This window comes from Aethina tumida, chromosome 3 (genome assembly GCF_024364675.1).
Source record: "Aethina tumida isolate Nest 87 chromosome 3, icAetTumi1.1, whole genome shotgun sequence".
NCBI lineage: Eukaryota > Metazoa > Arthropoda > Insecta > Coleoptera > Nitidulidae > Aethina > Aethina tumida.
This window is the reverse complement of record NC_065437.1, coordinates 9,691,034-9,717,918: the sequence shown is the minus strand read 5'-3', so window position 1 is coordinate 9,717,918 and position 26,885 is coordinate 9,691,034. Positions and strand designations below refer to the sequence as shown.

At 35.3% G+C, this 26,885-nt stretch overlaps 1 protein-coding gene across 1 annotated transcript; it reads left to right on the top strand.

The window, feature by feature from the left end:
• Positions 1–1,073: 1,073 nt before the first annotated feature.
• LOC109608590 (uncharacterized) lies at positions 1,074–26,718 on the top strand. Its single transcript, XM_049964065.1, has 15 exons — positions 1,074–1,399; positions 1,821–1,987; positions 13,727–15,619; positions 15,865–16,033; positions 18,046–18,243; positions 20,476–21,768; positions 23,482–23,560; positions 24,861–24,927; positions 25,006–25,119; positions 25,174–25,264; positions 25,321–25,491; positions 25,554–25,683; positions 25,740–25,884; positions 25,938–26,043; positions 26,115–26,718. Exons 1-15 carry the CDS (start codon positions 1,280–1,282, stop codon positions 26,313–26,315), a joined length of 4,944 nt encoding a protein of 1,647 aa, XP_049820022.1. The 5' UTR covers positions 1,074–1,279; the 3' UTR covers positions 26,316–26,718.
• The last annotated feature ends 167 nt before the right edge of the window (positions 26,719–26,885 follow it).

Here is a 26,885-nt window from a genome sequence, read left to right as displayed (position 1 = left end):
TTCATAAAAAATTAAAATTTCATTTGTATCAGAATTTGGAGTTTCCTAATTTGATAGAGGCACGCTTCAGCACACCCACCTTTGAAACAATAGTCCGACCTTAAAGCGCATGTGCAAATGACAGACCCAAATATAAAATTCAAGATTTATTTATAAAACGAATTGGCACATTTAAGAGTGCCTCTGGAGAACTTGCACACAAAATATTCGTTGAAATTTAATATGAAATTGGTGTATTTGTTTAAATGTTCCTTATATCTCTTTAAATATTAAGTTATATTTTATTTTGAAGAATAAGCATAAAAATGTATTTTTTAATAACATAGTGTCAATAAAATCATTTTCATAGGTGGCTCGTCTGATCTGCGTGACTACCACTGCCACATACTTATTAAAAATATATAATAACTGAAATGGTGGAAATAAATTCAGACTCTCAGAATAAGTATATATATATATATATATACCGATTGGAAAGTTTTTGATCCTACTGAATTTTGAGAGAGATATCATACATGACAGAGACAGTAAGAGCAATTAAAAATATGTGCAATTTTTTATAAAATTTTAGAGGATAGCTAGATTTCATTCAATTTTAATTTTCATGCCTAAAAAACGTCCCTGTATGTTTTGATTTGAACACACTTAATTTTTTTTCACAAAGACTAAATCTATCTAATTTTACGAACTTATATTACTTATAATTAGTTAGTAATTATTTTCACAAAAGCCGAAATATGCCTGACTTTCAACTAATTATCAGTATAAGAATAGATTACGGAAATTTATCATGTTTGTATATGTATTAGACCTATTTAACATTTAAATATCTATTGTAGAAAGTAAAAATTATCTTAGTATTCCACGTCCTTGCATCGAATCGACCCGATAATACCGAAAGAAAAACATTACGTTAAGTTTCCTGAACGAATAATTAATTGACAATTGATTTCCCGGTTCGTAATTTTTTGCACGGGTTCAAGAAGTGGCGCGTTCGCCCCACCAGAATTTCGTATTTGGCGCGCGTTTGGCCGGTAAAGTGGCAGCTGCCGTACCGGTGTGAGACCAAGCTTTCATTTTTTTGGGATTCGGAGCTTTCCACGGCCACAAAATCGTGATTTAATGGGAATTGTGTGTGAAAAGTGCATCCCGAACGGCCCAACCAGTGCAAGCAACCGTCTGGATGCGACAGTTCTGGCGAAACGGCCAGTTTTCTTTCATGGTTTTTAAATTGTATCGCCAGTCGTAGATCCTACCGTCCAACCAATAGGTTGGATCGATGTTTGGCTTGTCGTTAGCCACCGAGATATTTCAAGGTTCTACTGAGCGGACTTGGAATTGTGTATCGAATTTGGTTCATTTGATTTGGAATAAAGTCTACCACATCCGGGATCCCATCGTAAGTATGCAGTGTGTGGGGAAATGCGTGAATTTCATCGATTTGCGGGCGTTACTTTGTGTATACGGAATGCTATCTAATAAACAATTATGGCTGCTTTTCTAGCATGTCGCGGAAATAACCGTCGTTCAACGTACCCGATTATTAATCATTTTGGTTCGATTTCTTTTTGTTAACGACGTAAATCGATGTTCACAACCGCCTTGTCTCGAACTAAACAATAAAAATGTCAAATCTGACACGTACTGTCTTAAATCTTGTAAATTTTATGTTATACATTGCCAACATTACAACTGCATTACAATGTATCTAGCAACGTGCCAGTTGCAGTTAAAAAACGAAATGCAGGCAGTCGACGTTAGTGCCCAACACAATCAACCAACCCCCTGAGCAAAACCCTAACCTGAATCTCTTATTCCAGATGCCCAGATCACGGAAGAGACACCACAGCAGGTCCAGATCGAGATCCGTCTCCAATGACAGGTCCAAAAAGGAGAAACTGCAGAGGAATGAGTCCGGAGACAGGGACCGGAAGAGGACCAAGATCGAGCTGTATGAAAACAGCCCACACCAGAAGAGATCTGTTAGGTGAGTGTCAATGCTTGCGTTACGCAAGATGAGTGCAAACGTTTTTGGGGGCACATTCGGGGCTGTACGATTGATTTATGCGGGAAGTTGTTGATTTGTTGAAAAAAAATGTTTGGGTTAGTGACCTTGCAAGTGAAACTGCAGATATATTCGCGCGCTTTTAGGTTAATTAGGCGTGCCGTGCGTAGATGGCGCGAGACGCTTTATAAATAAATATTTACACTGGTGTGCAAATTGAATTTGGTTTATCCCTGTTTATGTCAATTCCATTTGAAGGACGTACAGGTTTTTTTAAATTAATTTGCATTATATACTTATTGGCTAATCCAAGAATATGAATTGTTTTAAGTGTCCTAAAATGTAGTATAACCCCACTTTCTAACACATAAATCAACATCAGTTTTTAAATTGTTTATGTGGTTTCGAAGAGTTAATTTTATGTTAAAGGTATAAAAATTTAAAAGACCATTTTTCAGGTATTGATTTGATACACAAAATGAAGTGTGTAAAATAAGAGTAGAGTATACCACCCTATAGGTGGGTTTAAGTAAAGTTAAGTTAAACAATTTATTATTACCATTATTTTATGACATATTTAAAAATGATTTTTTTTAAAATAATTCATGGTTTTACATTCATTAAAATATTTAATATATTACTAAAAACCCTTTTGTACAGCTTGAGATAGAACATTAAGAAATATCTCACAATGTTTGTAAGTTTGGTTGAAAAAAATATAGCGGTGGCCAGAGAAATAGCACACATTAGTGTCTCAACGTTAATTAGGAAAGGCATTCAAATATATTCAAAATATTTTATATTTTATTTAAAATAATTACTCTATATTCTTTCTCCCACTATTCACTATTCATTTTGTACCTAAATCAAAATAATATCTACTTAAACTAAGTCTTAAACAAAATAAATGGTCACAAAAATAGTACACATTTGAAGAATATGTATTTGTTAAATAATTTAGATATAACTTTAGACAAAATTGTTAATGAATCTTCAATTAATAACCACAATTCATCTAAAATTGATGATTTTTCATGTTTTAATCGAAAGTACATTTCGTTTCAATTTTTAGTTGTATTTCCTTCACCGTTTTTCAAAGTTATTGTAATGTATCTAAGATCCATCTGGAAACATTTATTATGAGTATTCCATTGAACATGTGTTGGATTCATCACTTCAAAGTACCATTTGCCAAAATTCTGCAGGAAATTAATACATTTTTGTGAACATTGTTTCTTTATTAAAATATATTCTTGTACATGTTGTTCATTCAGTCGACGTCTGATTATTCTACTAGACATAATGATAATATATGACTGAATTAATTCAATTTTTATTTGGCTTGTAGACAAGAAAGGATGCTGTTTACTGATTTTTTAAATTTGTCAAAGTCGGTCAATAAAAGGAGTTGTTTTTTTGTTGGCATATTTTCTTTTTGTGTGTTGTTTCATATTTGTTAATAAACATTATAAACTATTTTCACCACTAGCATCATAATGTTTTATATTAATTATTTCCCCTTTCTTTGGAATGGGAAGTTCCTTCCTTCTCACTGAAAGTGAATTTATTTATTAAAATAATATAAATTCTACTAAGAATAAATCTAACTTAAGAGTATTGATAAATGTCATCCTACAAATGTTTTATAATTAATGAATGAATTATTTATGTAGTACTTAAGGTTTGAATAATATGGTATGACTTTACAAAATATATTGAATAAATAGTAAATAATTGAAGAGAAATAATTTTTTATAATGACTACGAATATTCTTAGAGGTTTACTTTATAAAAGTCAAAGTTAGAAGCAAGTTACTAATAAAAAATGTAGAATTCTTAAAACCAATTAATTTTTATTTGTTACAAAATATGAATTATATAAATTTTGAACTCGAACATGTTATATTGAATAAATAGTAATTAATTGAAGAGAAATAATATTTTATAATAACTACGAATATTCTAAGGGGATTACATTATAAAAGTCAAAGTTGGAAACAAGTTACTAAAAAAAAGTAGAATCTTAAAAACAATTATGGAATGGAATAAAAGAGGTATAATTTTACCTTCATTGTGACAAGCTTTCAGAAATGATTTTTAATATATAAGTTTTACAGAACTTTTTTATCGTTGCCTTTTATTAAATTATGTAAATGAACCGAGTAAAAGAGAAATTATCCACGGGTTTCCTGAAGTTGATAAAACAGTTGGAGCGAAAAGTGATCGATAGTCAGTCAGAGTTATGTCACATGTCAATAATGAATAAATTCACCTTCGATTTTTATTCGCGCCGTCCCAGTTTCTCGTCCGATTTTCATTAACTCCGCGGATCGAACAAAAGTGCAATTATTTTTAGGTCAAGGCCGCTTAAAATGCACAAATGTACGGTTTGCGCCTTTTAGAAAGCGTCATGTGCGCCCATACATAGATGTAAATGTTTCAGAAGAAAAATAAATATATATAAATATAATGAATGTTTGCGCGGCGTGTTATTGTAATTATTATTTATCGATTGTCACTTCCTGTGGCTAAAAATCGACGGGGTTCATTACGTAACGCCCATAAAGGAATGCGTGTGTGGGTATGATTTTATTTTGCATGTTACGGTTCTATTTTTAATTGTTTTGTTCCTTTTTTGTGGTTCAATTTTGCCGAAGTGAAAATTGTTTTTTTATTGTAAATGTCTTCTGGTAAAAGTGTTTTAAAACGGTTCAGTAGTTTTCAAGTGGAGAAAAAAAACAACTGGATTTGTGCTGATTAATATTAGTGTCTTAAATTAATTTTTTGGCACTGCCCGTTCTCTAAATTTAACCATCGATGTTTTCTTTTCGTTATCAAGCGTTGAAAATAATTTAGTGCAGTCTGAAATAATATTTGTTTCGTCAGTTGCCCTCGATTATTTAATGTATTTTAATGGAAATAAAACAGAGCAACATTGTTATTTACCGCAAATTATAATTATAAACCAGTTTTACGACACATTGAATCTATTGTCTGGTATTTAAGCTGTGGCCTAAAATTTTCAGCAGCGAACCTTTTTATCGCAATCAACGCGTTTCTTCAGCCAATTTTATTGTGAAAACCATGTGTAGTGGTTAGTCATTGTTCGGCGATGGTCGTCCCACGGGTCCGGTGTGCGCCGTCCCACGTCCCATTGTCGGCCGTGGGCCGACGAGAATTCCGTTTCTGCATCTCGCGGATTTTTTACCCGGACGACGACCACCACATCCCGGTCCGCGAACGGCCTTGCCATATATGAAGGCGGGGAACGATGCACTGCCGCCGCCGCCGCCGTCGCCGGCCCACGCCTTGCATCATCGGTCTTTTGTCTCCTCTTTGAACTTCTCGGGTTCTTTGTGCTCTCGAGGACATTTTTTTTTTGGAGGACGTACTTTGTTTTGTTTCGGGTTGTTGACTAATTTGAGTCACGCCGCTTGGGTCGTCTGAGGTTTGAGTGTGTGGGCTATGTATTTATTAATAATGTACTCCAATTATTGTTGAATATTTTTAGATACGACACTATTTGAGTTTGGAAATGCGATCTTGTTAAATTGTAATAATTGGGACGCATAAGTTTGTCGCTATTGAAGATTTTAAATTAAGAGCTTGCATATGGCCAGGGTCACGAGGTTTTCTTAATTTTTAGTCACTTACAAATGATCAAAATTTCATGATTATATAGATTTTTATCAGAAATAGATTATTGCTATGGATTTTTTGTATAAGTACTATTTGTTTGTTTAATTACAGTCTAAGAAAAAAATTGTTTAAAATATTATTTAAAATTATATTTACTCATTACTAAAAATCAGAATAACAAATAATAATAGAGAAATAATTTTTCTCATATGTTCATATGTTAACAATATAAAAAACAAATTTAGAAACTTATTATTACTTATATATCAAAATATATTGGATAAATAGTAAAAAATTGTAGAGAAATAATTTTTGTAATGACTACAAATTTTCTCAGAGGTTTACATTATAAAAGTTAGTTTTAGAAACAAGTTACTGATAAAAAATGTAGAAACCTTAAAAACAGTTCATTTTTATATTTTACAAAATAATATTTATATAAATTTAGAACTCTATCAAAATATGAATAAATAGAAAATAATTGTAGAGTAATAATTTTTTGTAATGACTACTACGAATATTCTCAGAGGTTTACATTATAAAAGCCAAAGTTAGAAACAGATTACTATTAGAAATTTAGAAATCTTAATATATATATATATATATAAACAATGATATAAGAATAATTTAAGGTACTTTGCTATTAATTCAATATTTAATTTAATAGCACATGTCTTTTGTTTGGACAACATTTGGTGGACTAAAAATTCTTGATCGATCATGACATAATTATTGATATTATCCATCCAACATTCCTTTTTTTTGTTTACACAGTCGATATTGATCATGTGTTATTTTTGTTTTTTTAAATTAAATTTACCAGAACGGCGTAAATGAAAATAAAAAGGTAATCGCGAGATTTTAATTTAGTTCGATGTTATTTTTTCGTCGTCACCGGGCCGAAATAACTCTTGGCAGGTGATACGCCTTTCGACAAATCTATATATTTTAGGGACGATAAATTTCCACCAATAAATAAGTGAAAAAGAAAACAGCTTTAACTTTGTGTACGTTTTCGCACTCAAATAAAATAAAAGTATTACGTAAATATGTAGAATTTATACTGGTATTGTGTCGTTTTGAATACGGGGACGTGGGAAAAGTTAATAATGATACGGTTATTGTTTCACAATTTTGGTTTTTTTTAATGAAATTGCCGGTTATTCAAGTTATCTCTCAGTTGTGCGTAATTACGATGTCAACAGTGGTAAGAAACTGTTACGTCGTTATTAAACGGGTACAACAAAACGAATGGCTTAATTAATTAAGTTTGCTGCGGTTCAATTTTTAATGTCACAACTCCCAGACCTAATTAAATATTCTGTACCAATTCTCGTGGGATGTTAATGTCAAAGTGGCTCTAAAATTAGTTTTTTTGTTGGTATAAAATAGTGTATATTGTTGATGAACCAGATAAAATTTGAATATGTTTATAATAATCAATAAATAACAGTCAAGGTTTGATGTTTGGGCGCCCACCAAACTTATTTATACTTTATAATCTAATTAAGAACGGAAGCGACTTTATACACAAACGTGCGAGCTGGAAAATGTATGTTTTCAAGAAGAAAACAGGATTTCGATGCAGTCACGTTTTTCCGAGCGGCGACACGAGACGGTGTCGGGTTCCTTCAGCGGCCCTGAACGATAATCTCGTTCCACTGTTAGTCACACATCGACAACGGGGGGTCTCCACGCCTACCCACCACCACCGACACCACCGCCAGCCGCCACCTGTTCCGAGTGTTTTTCAGTTTCCAGTCAATCGGACAATGTCAACGGGGTCCTCCTCATCCGCGGCCGAAGGTTCTTTGAGCGTTGCTGGCGGCGTGAGTGTGTGTTCGTACAGTGGACTGGCAGTGATGAGTTGATTTTTGTGAAACTCACGTTTTTTGGTTTGCTTTTGTGAGGTGCAGGTTTTTTACTACGGTATTGTTGTTGGGACGGGGAAATGTTCTTTATGTGACTGTTCCAAATTCCTTGATGTAATTTATGAGTAATGCGTTAAATATCATTGGAATTTCTCTACTAGTTGATCCAATTTAGTTAACCTAATTATTTGTGGGATAGTTTATCTCATCTTTCAGGCTGTTCTAAATTGCTTGATGTTTTAGTTCTTGTGAAGATAATTTTATTGATTGGGTTGGATTAATAACTAAATTTGAAAGTATTAATAACTATTTAAAATTAGCTCTTGCTTTAGAAATATTTTCAAAAAGGCGAATTTTAACAAGTTATTTTTCATAGAAATTTGCTGTATTTTTTTAATTGTTGAGAAAACATAATCGATGATGTTATTTTTTTATTATCTACAAGAATTTTATAGAAACACTATATTTTACTGGTTTTCATACATTTTTAGGTATGACTAAAAGTAATTTAAATTATAATTTGATTTTATTTATACAGTGAACATAATTTACTCATTAATTAAGTCTGAGCCCTTTACGGTACAACAAAGGATGTATTTTTTACTCTTTTTTTCTACGTATGATAGACAGGGAATAATTGTAGTTGTTTTAAAGTTTTCATCTTATCTCTTAAATTAAAAAAAGTACAACTTTTCTAATTTATTTTGAATAAAATTTCATTTTTGATTTCTCCGAATATCACCAACTTTGTTATTTTCAATGGAACACCCTATACATTTTTGAATTTTTAAATTTTAAATAAAATGATTATATCACGTCCTATACGTAAACCGAATACTTTTCGAGCTACTATTTTTTCTATAAATTTTGACAGATTAATCAGAATTTTTATACAGGTTTTTTTTTTAATTACGTTTAACTTTGTGCATCTTAAAACATCAATAACTTTGTTATTTTCAATGAAACACCATCTAGGATGGTAAATCCTCTGGTAACATCAAAAATTTTTTTATTTAATATTCAATTTAAGTATACCTTCATGGAATATACATTTCCATTGAAAATAACTAAACCCACTGATATTTTGAGATGTACAAAATTAGATGTAAATAACTAACACTCTGTATAAAATTTGGGAGTACTAATAATGGCTCCTTATAGAATGTGTATGCCAAAAATCATCAAAATTGGGGTTTTACAGTAATTTTAATTACAATGATAATTAAATTATTAAATTGTCTATCTAAAAAGCCACAATTGAAGGAAATAGAATAATACCGATTTTTATATTATCTTTTAATTTTGATGATACAAGGTGATTCACTTATTTATTGGAAGTTAATGAAGAACTGAAAAAGGTATTGATTTAAAGTTTTTATAGTAATTATTTGATTTGAAGTACTTGTTTAATTTATTTTGAACAAAAAATACTTTTTGATTTGGCCGGAAGTGACATCAACTTTGTTGTTTTTAATTGAACATTCTGTATATTTTGGGATTTTTAAATTCTGCATGTCATAATAATAAATAAAATTGCAATACTACAGGGTGTTCCATTAAAAAAACAATGCTTTTGTCACAGATAAAATCAGAAGTCAAATTAAACAAAATAATTCAAGTAAAGTTATAATTTCAAATTAATATTTCTTTGACTTCCTTATAACTTCTAATAAATAAGTTAGGTGAACCACCCTGTATACGTCACAATTAAATGTGAATCAGACCTCGAATTATTTGCGACTTTCGTACACTCGAAACGGCTCATAATAATTAATTTGTGGGTTTACGGCGAGATACATGGTCAGTTTAACTGACGCCCAGTTCCACAATAAAACTTAATTAACCTTAACGTTTGCCTTTCTTCAGTTTCTCTCCTCCACGTTGGTCCGAGACAATCGCACGATCCTTGACAGGCAGCCCGTCCTTTAATTCATTCGATTCGTGCTCTTTTTTGGCAATTAACACCACATAACTTGGGGATAAGTGGGTGTCGCCGATCAGTACGGAATGTTTATGTTTAAAAGTGGTTTAGACGAAAATGGATCGAATTATCACCTCGTTCATTGTACGTAATAGGCTGGGGCGGACAATAACCTTTCTGTGACTGATTTTGTTTAAAAAAAAAGGGTTCGAATCCTACCAATATTTTAGTTTTGGACTTGTCCAGCTTGCTTACAGTTAAATGCTGGTAGGGATTAATTATGTAATTCAACGTGCATGTTGCAAGTGCGGCCAAATTATAATTCTAATATCGAGATAATGAATCGCATTGTAAACAAATATAAAACGTATATCCGCTTGATTAAATACAAATAATACAAAGCAATAGCCATTAGAAATCTATATTGCCTATTATTTCATATATTAATCAACACAGACACTTAATAAAAAACTCTGTTAGTCTCTCCAAGAATTCCTTTCAACCTTGGCGAAGCAGGAAAAGATTCTGTACGGCCTACAGGCATTTTATCATGCAAAAAAGTATTGTGTTCAAAATACAAATAGCACATCAGATTTCAACGTCGATACAAGGTTGTGATTGTTTTAATTGTCGGTGTGGAGTTTGAGAGATTTCCTGGTTGCACCCGGAGGAAATTTGATGCTCGTGACGATTGACGCACTTCAAATATCAGATTAATTATAAAATATTTATTGCCATTGAAATTGTTATTCGATTATCGTGTTTGTTGAACGTATATTTAGGACAGCTCATCACGAACGAATCTATTCGTTTTGCAATAACTATCACGAACAATTAAAACCGTTTGATAATAAATAATAAACACCGGAATATTTTGTTTGGTTGCGTTGTGCAATTGAATTAATTTCGAAACTTGTTAAGTGAAAATGTTACGTATATTCACACGTATATTTCTAGACGGTTTCCCGTCAGGAAATCCTGCAATCAAACCGAAGATCGACGTTTAACGTAAAATTTGAACAACCGACACTTTCTAGCAGACGCTCGCCAAAAACGGTTTTATGGAAATCATAAGTAAAAAATGGTTATTGCAACCGATTGCGACACTTAACACACAAATCGTCTTATAAACATCGCCTTTTGCGGCCGGCCGTTGATTATTTCAAATGCCAGACGACGGACGTGTGGCAACGGCACCGAAACCCCCCGAAATCAACCCCACAAAACCGGTCGAAATTGGAAAAGATCGTTGTTGGATAATCAGATGGTCGCATGAATGCGACAACCTTGCCCCAAATGCTGCACGAAGGTCGCCATCTCGGCTTTTCGCCTCCGGTATGATTTTTGCCTTGTACGGTCATTCCAAGGGACCGTTTTGCTCACGCATTTCGTATCACGGTTAATGTTAATTTGTGTCGGCAACCGTTCGATTGTACAATTGGGTGGAAAATTAATGTTGAGATTAATCGTTTCCGGTTTGGACTGTTCGAAAAGCTATTTGTTCTTGGCGGATGAAAATCGGTTTCCCACGATGCCGGTCTAACCAATTGGAACATGTTAACGTCCTGCCACCATTGTGTGCTTTATTTAGATTCCTGCTGTTATTTTTGTGATGCCAATTTGAGTGGTATCATTGGGAGGAAGTTTTACTGGTTTGCCTCGATTTTGTTTCCATTTGTTCGGAGTAATTTGTTAATGAGTTCTGGAAAGTTTTAGCTTTAAAAATATTTTGCCTAACGGTGAGATTCATGGAAGTGTTAATAGTGGAATGTCCTCGTTAGGAAACAATTTGTGTTAATTTAACGTCCTTTTTGTTTTAAAGTGTCGTACAAGAAATCGGAAACAAACGTGCCAAATTTAAATAATAGTAGATTTCCATTGAATTTGAATGTATCAATAGCTTTTTAAATTTAGCTCCTGCTTTAGAAATATTCGAATTTTAACAAATTGTATTTCATGAAATGAAATAAAATATTATAAATCTTCGTATTATGGTATTTAAACAACGATTAGTATTTTCAATAATTGGATTTTTCTATTATCTACAAGAATTTTACTGAAACATTATATTTTATTGGTTTTCATACATTTTGAAGTATGACTAAAAGTAATTCAAATTTTAATTTGATTTTATTTATACAGTGAACATAATTAACTAACTAATTAAGTCTCAGTCCTTTACGATCCAATAAAGGATTTATTTTTTACTCTTTTTTCTACGTATGGTAGACAAGGAATAATATGTAGTTGTTTTAAAGTTTTCATCTCTTCTCTTAAATTAAAAAATGTGCAAATATCCATCAAAAGTACTTTTGACATAGATATTATTATTCTATAAAAAAATCTAGAAAATTTTGCTTTTCCAAAAATATAGGGTGACACACCAAACTTATTCATTAGAAGTTTATGAAGAACGGGTAAAGTTACTGATTTGAAAATTTTTTAAGAATTATAATTTTTCTTGAACAACTCTTCTAATTTATTTTGAAATATCATTTTTGGTTTCTCCGAATGTCACCAACTTTATTTCTTTCAATGGAACACCATGTACATTTGAGTTTTTAAATTTTAAATAACATTATTTTATCATGTTCTATATCTAAACCGAATGTTTTTCGAGTTACTATTATTTCAAAAAATTTTAGCAAATTAATTTGAATTTTTATACAGAATGTTTTTTATTTTATTTTACGTACATTTTAAAACACCAATAACTCAAAAACTATTGATTACAGGTGTAGGACATGGTATAGCCATTTTATTTGCATGTAAAATATCTCTTCTTTCCATTCCCCAAACATACATCCAAAAATTGTTAGAATTTTATGCATATGTTATGGTACTTAAAAATACTTATTTAATTTACAAAAATCTTTAATACTTTCCTCAATAAACATAGTCAGAAAAATAATGCCAGTGTTTACTCGTTGTTGTTAAAACACTGAATTTATTATAAACATGTTAGTCTGAAGAAATATGTTGTTTTCAGAGTTTTAGCTTGGAACACATAATTTAAATTTCGCATTATTAGTTTGTTTTCGCATTTCTTGTGTGACCGGAAACTTCGCCTTCCAGGCCACAGTGAAACTCATACAAACTAAAAACAAAACCAACGACCGACCAATAAATAATGTGATATTGTGCGACTCGCGACCGAAGCCAAAAAACCTGTGATACCAACACCCGGCTGATGTGTGATAACCAACCCCGAAATTCTCTTTACGTCATCCGTGAAATTTAAACGAATACAAAAAAAAAATATGGTAACGTCCGGCATGTCGTACGCCGTCCACTACGAGCTGGGCGGCCGCCCGCAGGACGGCATGTTGCGCGATTTTTCGCGCATGCGCATCGACTCGTCGCGGGAACAGCCGATGCTGTACGTGGCGATGGCGACCTGGATACCCAAGTGCAACATGTACCACCACCATCACCACCACCATCGCCAGCATGTCGACGATAAGTAGGTGTTTTTGCCGCACGAAAACGCCGCCCCCGATTCCGCAACGCGTGCGTTTTTGTGTTCGCCCAACTTGGTCATATTTTATGCTTCTGCTGTTTTGTCGTTGCGATGAGACATTACTACCATATTTGAGCGTGCACGTTTTTGTTTATTTCGTTGCCTTACACTGGCTAAAAGATTCCATTATTGTTCAAACAACTCTATTACAGTGCTTTTGGTGCCCATTAAGAAATTGGTTTATTCCATTTCAAGTCGACTGGTGCATTTTTGTCACGATTTTATATTTTATTAAATATGTTCCACAGATTTGAAATAGGATAGACCAAACATTTTAGCATGTGTTATTTTATTATTTGCATAGATGCTTCAACGTATACTATAATTTATCTATTCATAAGGAAGTGATTAAATTTTGTTTGAAACAATATATGGCATTGTTTTGTTGTATTATTATACATTTTCATATAGTTTCTCTTGATTTTAATGTATGCTTTTTATTATTGTTTTTTATACGATGACTTATTGAGTAATCAATTTTAAGTTTTAAGTGACCAAGTGCTTTTATACCTCATCAATGTTGTCATTGGCACGTATGTTGTTGTCTTGCAATTAAGTAAGTGATCATTTCCTCCTTAGACCGAAATAGTCGCCATCCAGGTAGGTACAATGAAGTCTAATGGAGAATTGAATCGATTGCCTACTGAACTGTCTATATTTCTTTCCTGTTTTAAGGTCGATACGGGTATTTATTTTGGTCTCAGGACGGAGCTGATGACTTGCGGAATTGAACTGTGGAAACTGCTGCTATATCAAAGTATTTTTTCCAGTGTGGATCAAGACGTCAACAATGAAACAGGTCATGACAGAGACGACGTCGAAATTGTAGAGAAATCAGCCAGTGAATCCACTGGCGATGTCGATTTGGATTCTTCGGTCATATCTCAAAATCTTCCAGACAAAGAAAAAGCAGGCGATGTCGATATGGATGCCTCAGTGGCATCGCAAAGTCCTGCAGACAAAGAAAAAACTGCCGTTTCAGCAAATGATGATATGGATGTTTCAGAAGCTTTAGAAGACAATGACAATAACTCCACAAGAGATGATTTGGATGCATCAACTGTATCAGTAAATGACAAAGAAGGCGATGCGTCAGTGGAGCCTGCGGTGAAAGACACGCCGTCCAAAGTTAAAAAGATCGAGGACAAACTAAAGATTACCCCTAAGAAGGTATTGAGTCCTAAACAAATACAAAAAAAACTTGAGTCTGAAAAGAAGCGGGCTGAAAAACAAAAGGAAAAGGAAGAGAAAGAAAGACTGAAAAACGAAGAAAAGGAACGGCTTAAGCAGGAAAAATTGAAACAAAAGCAAGAGAAAGATGAGCAAAAAAAGAAAGAGAAAGAAATGAAGGAACAGGAAAAACTGAAGAAAATCGAAGAGAAGGAACAGAAGAAAAAGCAAAAGGAGGAAGAGAAAGAACAGGAGAAAATTAAAAAACAGCAGGAACTGGAGGAAAAAAACAAAGAAAAAATTAAGCAAGAAGAGCTGAAACAGAAAACTGCTTCGGCGTTCGTCAATTTCTTCGCAAAGAAAGACACGTCAGTCGACACGAAAAAAATCGAGGAGGCCGCCTCCGTTTTCAAACCATTCGAAATAAAGTCGGACATGAGACTGCCTAAACTGCGTCGAGAACCGTTGAGCGAGTCCGACAAGCACATTTTAATCCAACTGTTGGAGAATCCCGACGAATCTTGCTCGTATCTGAAAGATTTGAAGGCAGGCAAAACGATCGGTAAGAGCGAGAAAACTTGGCCGGTTGAGGATGAAGGCAACGACGATGACATCGTCGTTCTGGAGGAAGAGTCGAACCTGGGCGAGTCTATATGCGAAGACAAGCCCAAGGCCGCCATTATGAAGGCGAAGTACTTGAAATTCCACGAGAACCGCAGGCCCGCTTATCACGGTACGTGGAGGAAGAAAAGCGCCTTCATCTCGGGCAGAAAACCGTTCGGTACCGACAACAACATGTTCGACTACGAAGTCGACTCTGACGACGATTGGGAGGAGGAGGAACAGGGCGAATCCATCGCCGGATCCGACGATGAGGAGAAAGAGAACGAGCCCGAGGACGATTACGAGGTGGACAACGAATTCTTTGTGCCGCACGGCCATCTCAGCGACGACGAAGTGGACGACGAGGAAGCCTCGAAACTTTCGCCTGAAGATCTGAAACAGAAACTCAAATTGTTAAAGGACGAGTTCGATCAGGACATGCAGTCGAAGACGCACAAACTCAAACCTAGATCTATTGGATGCGTTTGGTTTAACAAGGACGGCTCGTGCGATGAGGAGGCCATAGAAAAGTATTTAAAACCTTTAAAGATGATCACTAACGGGCAAATTATTATTAAGAGCCGTGCGTTGCTGGACTTGGTGACCACCACCAATAAAAAGAAACAAGCTTTACAAGATTTGGATCCGGAAGTTATTAAAATGTTTATCAAATTCATTCACGGGAACACGAACAAGAAGAGAGTGTTAGTAGAAGAGTTTCTAACGTATATTGGTAATGAAAATTGTAATGTGGAAGTCAGAAAAGGCAGTCTTTATAAGCACTTAAATCTTTTGGCCACCTGGAAGAAGTGCACGGAGGAAGGTCTCTTGCGTAATAAGCATTGCTGGATGGTGGGTCAGGATGTACAGAAAAAATACAAGGTTGAATTATAGATAGTTGAAAAAATGGATTCTAGTTAGTTAAGTTATATATTTTAGTTTATTTAGTTGTTACGTTGCTTTATATCCTGTATTTATGAATAAAATACTCGTAAATTAATCATTGTTTTATTGGTATAAAGGCACCACCCACACTAGTATTAAAATATGACCGAGTTGGGGATCGTGTTTTTGTGTATGTGTGAGAGCAGAACCTGATGGCGGCGTGTTAGAATACGGTGATTTATCTTTGCAGTAGCCAAAGGGCTCATAGATCGCGACAGTATGAACGAGGTTCCAGCGCGGAGCGCCGCTACAAGCGCAGCAACAGACGATCGCCGACGTCGAAGAAACGCCACCGGCACCGCCACGACCGCACCCTATCGAGGAGGAAGCACAGCCGCCGCTCCTACTCCACAGACCAGGTCAGTACGCACATTTGTGGCTAAGTGTTTTTCTTTTCAATTCTTGTGTCCCACACACGGGTAAGCGACATGTTTTTATTGAATTTTTAACTGTAGTCATTTGGCGGCGATCACCATCATTACGGTTCAGTCGAAATGTTTCTGTGTATTGGATTAAGTATTTATAGATAAGATGTTGAAGGGGTAAATCTGAGTCATTATGTTGAACATGCAAACCCAATATTTTTGTTTGTATTAAGGGGAATTTACATGTTGATCTGATAACCACTTGAACTAACTACCATTATCTACGACTTAATTCACTTGATGGAAGAATATGAAATTCGTGGACGTGAGCTAAATGTCACTAATATCTACATGGTGGTGACATGATTTGGAATGGGTTATCTATCTCCTTTGCATAGAGGATATCATGAATCGTTTTATATAAAAAGAAATATTGAGGAACAATATTGTACCCTATTCAGATAGAAATATGCCACTAAAACTTTATTTTCAACAAGATAATGACCCGAAGCACACTTCAAAATATTTGAAGCAATGGCTTTTAAGGGAAAACTTATGGGAGATAGTGAACAACAAAATAAGACACAAAGAGTATAGTAATCAGATTTATTGACGGTTCTGTAAGAGTCCTGGCAAAATATGTATCCAAATATTATTGACCATCTTTCCATTTAAAAAAGATGTTTGAAATTATAAATTATTATTATATAAAATTATTTGTAGTAATAAAACTTTAAATAACATAAGCTGTTACGAAATCCATATTTTTTTTTTAATTTTATTTTATTACATTTTATATTACTTTAAATTATTAAAATTATTTTATTTTATTCAAGTTTTAATATATAAAAGTTCATTTATTATTTAGTAATTTCCAAGAAGATTATAAAAGAAATGTCAATAAAAATAGCCAAAATATTGGCAAAAATAAATTAAAAATGTTATAAATTAATAAATTCACTAAAAAATGTTTAATTTTTGAATTTTTGAAATTTTTGAAACATATTTAATGTGATTTATTGCTTCTGACTTTTAAATATACGAATTCCAAATTTTATTTTTTTTCATTTTATGTTATTAATTTTTATTAATACTTTATATGTTTATTATTTGTAATTTCAAAATTAATAAGGACAAATATCAATAAAAATAGCCAAAATGTTAGCAAAAATAAACTAAAAATATTTAATATTCACCAAAAATTCTTTATTATTGAAAATATTTTATTTTGTTCAAATTTTGAATATATAACTTTATTTATAATTTTGTAATTTTCAGTTTAACAAAAAGATTATAACAGAGTTCTATTTTTTGCCAACCTACAACAAATAATCATCAGTAAAATGAAACTCTTTTTTTAATTATATAATTGTTAACATTAAAAAGGGAAGTTAATTTTCAATATACATTTTTTGAACATAATAACCAGCCAAAAATTATTTGAATACTGTACATAATCATATAATTTGGAGAAAAAGATAAAACTTATTTGTTAGAATTGTTACAAAATAAGTAAGACGCAAAAATCTAATCTATTATTAAGCGTAAAATCAGCAAGAGCAAAGGTCGTATTAACTTTACCAAAATTCGAATTCAATGAGTTTTTGGTTGACTCATTCGTACTTGGATGAGGTGGTGGTACCTCCGAGGAAATAAAAAGTGAGCAAGGACGTGTGGAGAGGCGAGATAAGGACGGGACGTCGGACCAGATTCCGACATATTTATAGACCGAGATAACGAAAATTTCCACAATGGCAGCCAGAAGCTTATAATTTTTTTTCGGTGCACCTCATCGACCATCCGTGTGTTTGTTTACGATTTGGTTGCAGTGGGCATGTGTGACGCGGCGTTTAATTGCTAAATAATGATGCATGTCGGCCGTTTATTTTTAAATGACCGCTCCGATCCGTTTTCGAAAGCGCGTTTTCGAAATGCGGCGTGGCCGCGCGCGCAGTGCTGTTGTGTGCGCGGTACCGACGAGTGAGCGGAGGCCGTGGTGACAAAAGGCCAACGGCATGGCCAACTGGACAGCGGCGCAGAGGGTGGCCGCCGCCCGCATCTTCGCCCAGGCGCTGCCCGCTCCCATGGCGCCGCCGCCACCCCCGTCGCCCAGCCGGAATCGGTACGACTACGATGATAGCGAAGACGACGACGACGACGACGACGACTGTTCAACCACAACCACTCAGACACCCACCGAAGAGGTGTGCAGTCAGAATGCAGTGCTATAAATATGAATGTTGAACGTGCATGTCCGAGTGTCTAACCCAAAACGCCACCACTATCTCGGGTACTCACTCACTTATCTAGCGTTGGATTAATAGGCTGGAATAAAAGAACATCCTCCGTGGTCGTGCATGCGGCGACGACGCGCATTATTATTAGACGCAGAGCCGCACGCGAGACCAACTCAACTTTCCACCGTCGTCATTCGCAGCACACGTTCAAGAATGTAGAGCAATGTTACCGCCGTGTATTTCCAAGCCTCCGATGATAATAACTTATTTATAGTTTGTGTATAACAGCATCACTTGTGAAATAGTTATTTATACATTTTGTTTTTACTAACATCAACAATCTAACATGTGTTCGTAAATCCATATCGCCACTATTATCATCATCAATAAGTTGGAAGTTGTAACGGTGCAGTGCTGGTCCACGAGCTCCAGTCCTCTCCACAAATGAAAAGGAAGTGTCAAAAGGCCAAAATTAGCCGACCGAATGGCCAAGTGCTCGATGCCATTAAGCGCATTTTTCAACTCTTCCTGAGGGTTTGTTGATTTCTCTTTAAACTTTTATTTTAGACCAACTTGTTGGAACAAGGTGGCACCATGTTACAAGTCAACATTCCGTTCACTAACGTTTATGCATGGCAATTATTGCACCTATTTAAATAAAAAATCAATAAATTTCATTTATGCAAAGTTCCTTGAATTGATGTCATGCCATCAAGACTGAATTAATGACCAAATCCTCTTATCATCTGGCCCCCGAATCGACACCACATGTTTACATCCAGACCAATTTCAAATTAGATTTCACCTCGAAAGTAGAAAATCGCGTCGGCTCGTGGTGGTTAAAATTAAAATGAACTTGACAGTCTGCCTGAGAGGATTCGAAAAGATGACATGACGAATGCTCGAAATGTTGAATGCTCGAAAGGTCGGAACCGATCGGCTACCTTCGGCGTGCGCGAAATGTACTATAGGACGTCCGTTATTTAGGAACATCACTAACATCTACTTTTGGGGGTGTTTTGTGACCTACTCTATGTATTTTAATTCGTAACTTATTTTCATGCCAGTAAAAAATGACAATAAAATTAAAATTATTGTAATTTTCTGAAGATTTAAAATGAACTCCAGTTATAGTTTGATAACTATTTTAATAGATAATATATACTTTTAAAAAAATATATTAAAAACAAAAAGAACAATAAGAATTTTTAGAAATACATTTATTTACACTACATTTGTTTGAACCTAATATTAAATGTGATATTTTAATGTTCTTGCTCATACCAAATTTTATTACAAATTTGAAGTATTTTAGTATCTTACTTCTATTTCTTAATTGTTTCAACTACATTAGGTAAACTATCTACAATAAATGAAATTGCTTTTTTAATATCTAATACTAAGTTTATAAATAATTCTAACTAGAACTATTGCATTTTGTTGCCAAAAAATAAATATATTTAATACATTAGAAGTATAATTTTAAGTTGTGTATATACACTTTCTGTGATATCTTTGTCACATTTGATCCCTGTTGTTCATATTACTTTGAATACCTCTTAAAATTAAAATATATAAATATCTCTACACAAATCTAGCCATTAATTGGTATTTTATACATTTTTTATTGTAAAAGATATTCTATTCGATAGTGCAAAGACCCTAAAGTTATCACATTTATTATTAAGTTTGAAGAGACTAATATTTATAATATTTGCTGCCTGAATATGTATAATTGAATAATTGTATAAAAATATCACATTTATTATAGAGTTTGAATACACTAATATTTATAATGTTCGGTTCCTGAATATGTATTATTGGCGGTTAATGTTGAATGATTTTCAAAATAAATTCCCATAGGCTGTCTCAGCTGCACTTCCTCCTTGAGCATGCGCACTTGTTACCGCCGTGCACATGTGTCGTCGACTCGGATGTCGTCGGATGTTTCCGTTTCGTGTATCAGATATTTAGAGCGTTCGACATTTCGAGTAGCCGAAAAGATGATTGTTTGCGAGTTCCGTCCAACTCCGAATGTTTCAAAATAGTCGTTGCCGCGCTTCTATCACATTGCTCACCTCAACAATTTACGTAACTGAAGTTTAATGCGCGACCGACGGCAAACGTATGGCGGCCGAGCTCTTTACGCCCGGATATTTTTAGTTTGGCAGTATTTAGTAGAGCAGGAACGGTCACTAGAGACGTGCGTCTTCTGCACGCGTATCTCCCGAGCGGGTATCAGTGTCGCCACGTCATCGACCGATCAATTTTCTTGTGCTGTGCGGTGCAACAAGGGCATGCGAAATACCAATGTACAGCTCTGGCCTGTCCTATAGCCGATATCGTCCAACCTATGACGACACGGACCGCCTCGGTCGCACCACCGCCGGGGACTCATGGCACTCGTGGTCGACCCGACCTTCGACAGCATCGACCAAAACAAACTTAACCTCTCCCCGAGCTTCGGATGCGTCCATGGCTAGTCATCCGACCACGCAGGCGGATGCGGCCTCGCGAAGACCCCGGTACTCGCGCTCCTCCACCGCCAGCGTTGCCCAACTGTTAAGTGACTCGTGCACCAGCCTCCTGCAGAAACTCACGACCAGAGTGCGAGGTCCCTCTGCCACGGTCGAAAGAACTCTGGCCAACGGTTCCGGTGCGCTGTCGCAGCACCATCCGAATCCGCTGCAGACCAGCAAGAGTTCCACAGTGGTTCCTAATCTGGGGGCGACTCGCACCCGCCTCGAGGACAAGTACTCGTCCGTCTTGGACCGGATTTACGGCAGGAAAAAGGACCCGGAGAAGACAATTGAACCCTCGGTCGGTCGTGGCCTCGCAAAAAGTTCGACCACAACCAACGTGCTGCTTGCAGAGAAACAGTACCCATACGTAGCCAGCAATGCCGTCCCGGCAACACCTGCACCCCGGGAGAAAACCCCCTACAGGGAATCCCGAATATCCCAGAACCGGAAGAACTATCCGGAACCACCGTACGCTTATCTGGATCGAGACTCCGCGTATCGGGTCCGCCACAGATCGAACCATTCCGAGTTGAGGCCGCGACGGTCCTCCAAACCCCAACGGACTGGCAAAAGTGAAGTGAACGACCGCAAAACTGTCACCAATCTGAAATTATGTCCGGTCGAGATACCGCTGAACGACACGCACAAAGAAACCACCCCGAAACTCCTGAACGACGTGACGTTGAGCACGCTGAGCGCCGCGCCGCCGCCCACCACGAGCGACGACGACACCACACCGACACCCTCCGCCCCCGACACCCTGACGGAGCGGGAGGCCAAACGCAAAGAGATTCAGAGCCTGATCATGAAATATTCGGCGTTGGACGAGGCGTACAACCGCGTTAATTCGTCCGCCCAGGCGGCGGGTGGTGCGAGTGGCGTAACGAAAGAGGCGGCCGTCGCCTCGGTGGCGCCCACCACGAGCGTGGCCGCCGCCATTACTAAGAAATATTACCCCAACCTATCGGCTGTAAGTAAGGCCGTGTGTCTTATTCACCCTCCCGGTCCCGTCACTAACACGAGTGCCGCTTTCGACTTAACCAGATCGTACCGCCGCAACCTTAACATTGTGTAAGTCTCGTATCTCGGTGTATTCCGTTTTTTCACACCTTAAGGTCATGTTCCTACAGGCAATCTCTCTCCCGTTGGAAGTTTTTATAAACATCGTATTTTAATTACATAATTTAATATTATAATAACGTACGTAAACAGTTCCACGATAAATATAACTTACAGCTGATCTTCACTCCCATTGATAAATCTGTTTTTTATTTAAGATAACTTAGGATAAATATTTAACTGATCTAATTTTTCTTATGTTTAGAACTCAACTGGAACTGGATTGATAAAGTTGTTTGAAAAACATGCATTTTTATTATTTAACCAGAAATAAATATTTAATTGATTAGTTATGTTCGGGTAAAAATTCAAGTGGTCATAAAAACAAAATTAAATCACTAGTCGTGTTATTGGGGTTTGCCTGTTTGCATTAGCTAAGAAAGGTGCCTGAAGAGCAACCGCTTTAGTAAATGACTAGAATCACATTGAAAATAACAGCACGCTGATTGATTTTCGAAAGTTTATTATTTCATCAGTAAATTATCTCTAGATTCGCACAGTTCTTCTGTTATATTTTGGTACGTGTTTTCATTGAGTGAAAGTCTAGAATTTACGGTTGTTTAAATTGGTTCCCGTTTTATTTTTTGAACTTCACTTTAGCGAAGGTAAAGTTGTCCGGAGTACGAACTAAGCCAATTTGTTCAAAGTATTTGTGCGGTGGCCAAGAGTATGTTGCCAAATGATTAAATTCTACCAATCATGACACGAACGTTAATGTGACCTATAAATACTAAATAGAATTTATAGTAATTTCGACGCAAACACGTATTTATAATGCGTTATTAAAACAACAGCAGACAACAATTTTTTAAAAGTCTTTTACGTTGTGTGTTTAACTGTCAAAGCCAGTTGTGATCTCCTGGTTTTTGTAATTTCCCTCTTCAACTGTGAACTGTGAACTTTAGTTATATAGCATATGATAATGTAGTTTTTAAATAGAGAAACACATACCACTAATATTAAAAGGGAACTATGTAAATCTAGTCTTAACGTACTATTAGGAGCACGCTAAAGTTGTTGCTTGTATTGATTTTGACTACTACCATAAAGTTTTCTCTATAAAATGATAAAAATGAAAGACGACGCAATACACAGAAACAGCGGGAGGTATATTACGGACTGTCCGACGGTGGTGATCGTCGAAAACCTAAAAACTGTCTTAAACATATATGTATTATATAAATGTACCCAAAAAGAGCATAAACCACTATCCCGCATCCCTCATATACCTTCATCTGTTAAAAAAAAATATGTTCTGGTGCACGTTCGTGCAATTAAACGAGAATGATTGTTGATTTGGCAATCCGTTTGCCCTTTCCTCTGTCTGCTTATTGGGCCACAACTCCATTGTATTGGCGCCACATTGACGTGATTTGCTGCGGACCTCTGATGCTGTTGTCTCTCTCTGATCTGATGACGATGACGGTGGTGGTGACGATGATGATGATGATGATGATGATGATGATGATGATGATGACGATGATGACGATCGTGTGGCCGGTGCGATGATGTGACCGATGCTGTCCGCTACCCTCCCGCCCCCCTACGGCCATGGTGAATGCAGAGCTCGCGCGCGCCCTCGGTGGAAGACGATGAAGAAGGCCATCTCATTTACCGTACGGGAGACACCCTACAAGAGAGATGTTCGTGAATACTACAATTTGTTACACTTAGCAAATATTTTGGATAAGTCTATACTCTCAAATATCCCACAAACATGTCCCATCCAGTATTCGTAACTACCTTTATTTTCAGCCGGGGGAGAGGTCAACGCATCTCCCCCAGTCCAAAATTATAATTATCAAAACAGATCATTATCGGTCTCATTTACAACTACCGCCAGACGTTCCACCGAATTTTCTTTTACATTGTGTCACGTGGTGTGGTGGATTGAGGCGTAGTTTTAAATGGGCACGATTTAATAAAAGCAGTCACGTGTTGCTGTAATAATAGTACAAGAGTTCAGATAAATACTGGACAACTTTCTTTAATTTTTTACAACTAAAATGTTAAGTTTTTGCATGCCACATTATTATCATTATTCGAGGTGAAGGCTGAGGCAAATGATATTTTAATTCTGGCCCCGGTTTTTTCATTTCTTGTTCCTTTTATCATTAACAACGTCAAATGTCACGGTGTCGATTTTAAAAAGAATATTATGTTATTATTATATTCACATACCTTTGGCTTGACGCATAATTTGAAATTGGTTCAGTCTTCTAGACAAAAATACTTGTTCCTTGACATAGTTTCTTTTAATAAACGGCATAAGGGATTGTGTTTCAAAATTATAGAATGGGATAGAATTACTTTTTCGATCTGTTAAAAGCCATTTTTGTATTAATCAGTGGCCTATTTGTGACATAATGTATTGCTGCTTTTATTTTACATGATAATACAATTAATCATACTGGTGCTTAAATAATACATCTACCCACAACAAACAAGTCGTTGAAACCTTTGTTGAGCCTTCAATATGAAAATTATTTTGAAAGTAACTTCCGACAAGTAGAATGAAGTATAAAGAGTTTAAGAACCTACTCCATTCAGTAATGTATACATTGTCATGTTGATGTTTTGCCAAGATAGCAAAACAGCACATTAGAAAAAACATTCAAAAGTATTTCGGAGAACACAGAACATGTTTATATTCCCATTATTCGTCGCCAATGTAATTTTAGACACAGTGACGTATCCAAACATGTGTATTGCCTTTGTTTGTTTTATGACTACTTAAAATACACTTTTCCAATATACTTTTTAATAGATTAGTCTCGAACTTGTATCAATTCATTGAGTATGAACCAAAAAAAAACCAACTGACTAATATTATTTAATGAAATTACGGCACAAAAGGAACAACCTTTACAAACAGAATTTTCTTATCATTTGCGCCGGTCTTGTGCGGGATCAATCCTTATAAATTTTGATGTTGCATTGCAGATAAAATTCTTGGCACGCTCGGTGAAGGAACTTTTGGCAAAGTGGTCAAAGTGAAAGATTTGGAAATGTACGTAAATATACTTTTAATGCCTTTTATATCTGTTCGATGAAATGTGTTAATGGTTGTTTTGTTGGTTTTATGTAGGGAGCACTCGATGGCTCTAAAGATTATTAAAAACGTTGAAAAGTACCGAGAAGCTGCCAAACTGGAAATTAACGTTCTGGAGAAGCTTGCTGATAAAGATCCTGATTGTATTCAGTGAGTACATCTTTGTTTTGTCCTTTTCAAATTATTGACGTACAATTTTTTTAGCTTGTGTGTAAAAATGCTTGACTGGTTCGATTACCACGGCCACATGTGCATCGCTTTTGAGATGCTTGGCCTCAGTGTCTTCGATTTCTTGGTAAGTTTTACGGTTTTGTTGAGATTATGTGTTTTTTATGGTTGATTAAATTACAGAAGGACAACAATTATCAACCGTACCCATTGGATCAAGTGCGGCACATCGGATACCAGTTGTGTTACTCGGTCAAGTTTCTTCACGACAACAGACTAACGCATACTGATCTCAAGCCGGAAAATATCCTATTCGTAGATTCTGATTTCGACTTAGTTTATAATAGCAAAAAAGTAAATCACCGCTAGTTAATAATAATTATGAATCATTAACTTAATTAAAATTGTAATTTTAGAGAAGAGACGTGAAACGCGTCAAAAGGACTGATGTTAGATTAATTGATTTTGGGAGTGCTACCTTTGATCACGAACATCACAGCACAATTGTGTCGACTCGCCACTACAGAGCACCGGAAGTTATTCTAGGTAATAATTTTAATATCCCTCATTTTATACTTAATACATATATCTTAAATTTTTAGAGTTGGGCTGGTCACAACCATGTGATGTCTGGTCAATTGGTTGCATCTTGTTTGAGCTTTATTTGGGTATAACACTCTTCCAAACTCACGACAACAGAGAACATCTCGCTATGATGCAACGAATTCTAGGAGAGATTCCTGTTAGGTACGAACGATTATAATTTATACGTTCCAAATTTTATTTTTCATGTTTCCTAGGATGGCACGCAAAACGAAGACCAAATATTTTTACCGGGGAAAGCTCGAATGGGACGAAAAGAGTTCAGCTGGACGATATGTCAGAGACAATTGTAAACCTCTATTGGTATGTTAATTAATTATCCATTTATAAATACGATATCATAAATAACATATTCTTTTTTTATTTTTTCGCAGAGGTATAAACAGTATGATGAATCCGAGCATAATTACTTATTCGACTTGATATTCAAAATGTTAGAATATGAACCGTCCGAAAGGATAACATTGAAGGAGGCTATGATGCATCCGTTCTTCAACAAGATACCGTCGCATCAGCGTTTGGGCGAACAATCGGGAGATGTGCGACGAGAAAGAAGCTTATCTTTGTCACGATGAGAACTGGATGCAGTTTTGTAAACGAAATGCAATTTAAAATTTTCGCCAACCATTTTTCTTTCGATTCATTCATGCTGGACAATAATGGGTTTTATTGTAATTAATTTGAAAATATTGTGATTGCAGGTTTATATGAATCTTTGTGTATGTGTTACTTTTGTTCAGATCACAGCAGTTGATATAAATAAAGAAACTTTGGTTGTGTTTAATTTATATTTAAATTTTAAGAAGTATTCCCTTATATAGGAAATATTATATTGAAGCATATGGACAATGTATATGTAGTTTCAAAACTTTTTTTATTTATGCTCATCAACAGTCCATAGTTATCTAATTTTAAGGTAATTCAATGTAAACAACTTATGAATGTAAATATATTTACGAATAAACTCTAGTTTTTAAACTTTGCTTTTTATTTATTTAAAATTCATTCTGTTACGTTCAAATTAAAATCAATTTTTTAAAGCTCTTATTGAAAATTTAATTTACAACAGTATTGACTAGACTTCAATTTTATATCCACCTCATTAGCATTACAAAAAAAAATTGAAGGGTGGATCATCTAATAGT

Coding starts and splice junctions, on each gene's coding strand:
- LOC109608590 (XM_049964065.1), top strand. CDS start 1,280: ATGTTTGGCTTGTCGTTAGCCACCGAGATATTTCAAGGTTCTACTGAG. Junction 18,244..20,475: donor CTCAGACACCCACCGAAGAG/GTGTGCAGTCAG, acceptor AACGGTCACTAG/AGACGTGCGTCTTCTGCACG. Junction 25,120..25,173: donor AAAGATCCTGATTGTATTCA/GTGAGTACATCT, acceptor CAATTTTTTTAG/CTTGTGTGTAAAAATGCTTG.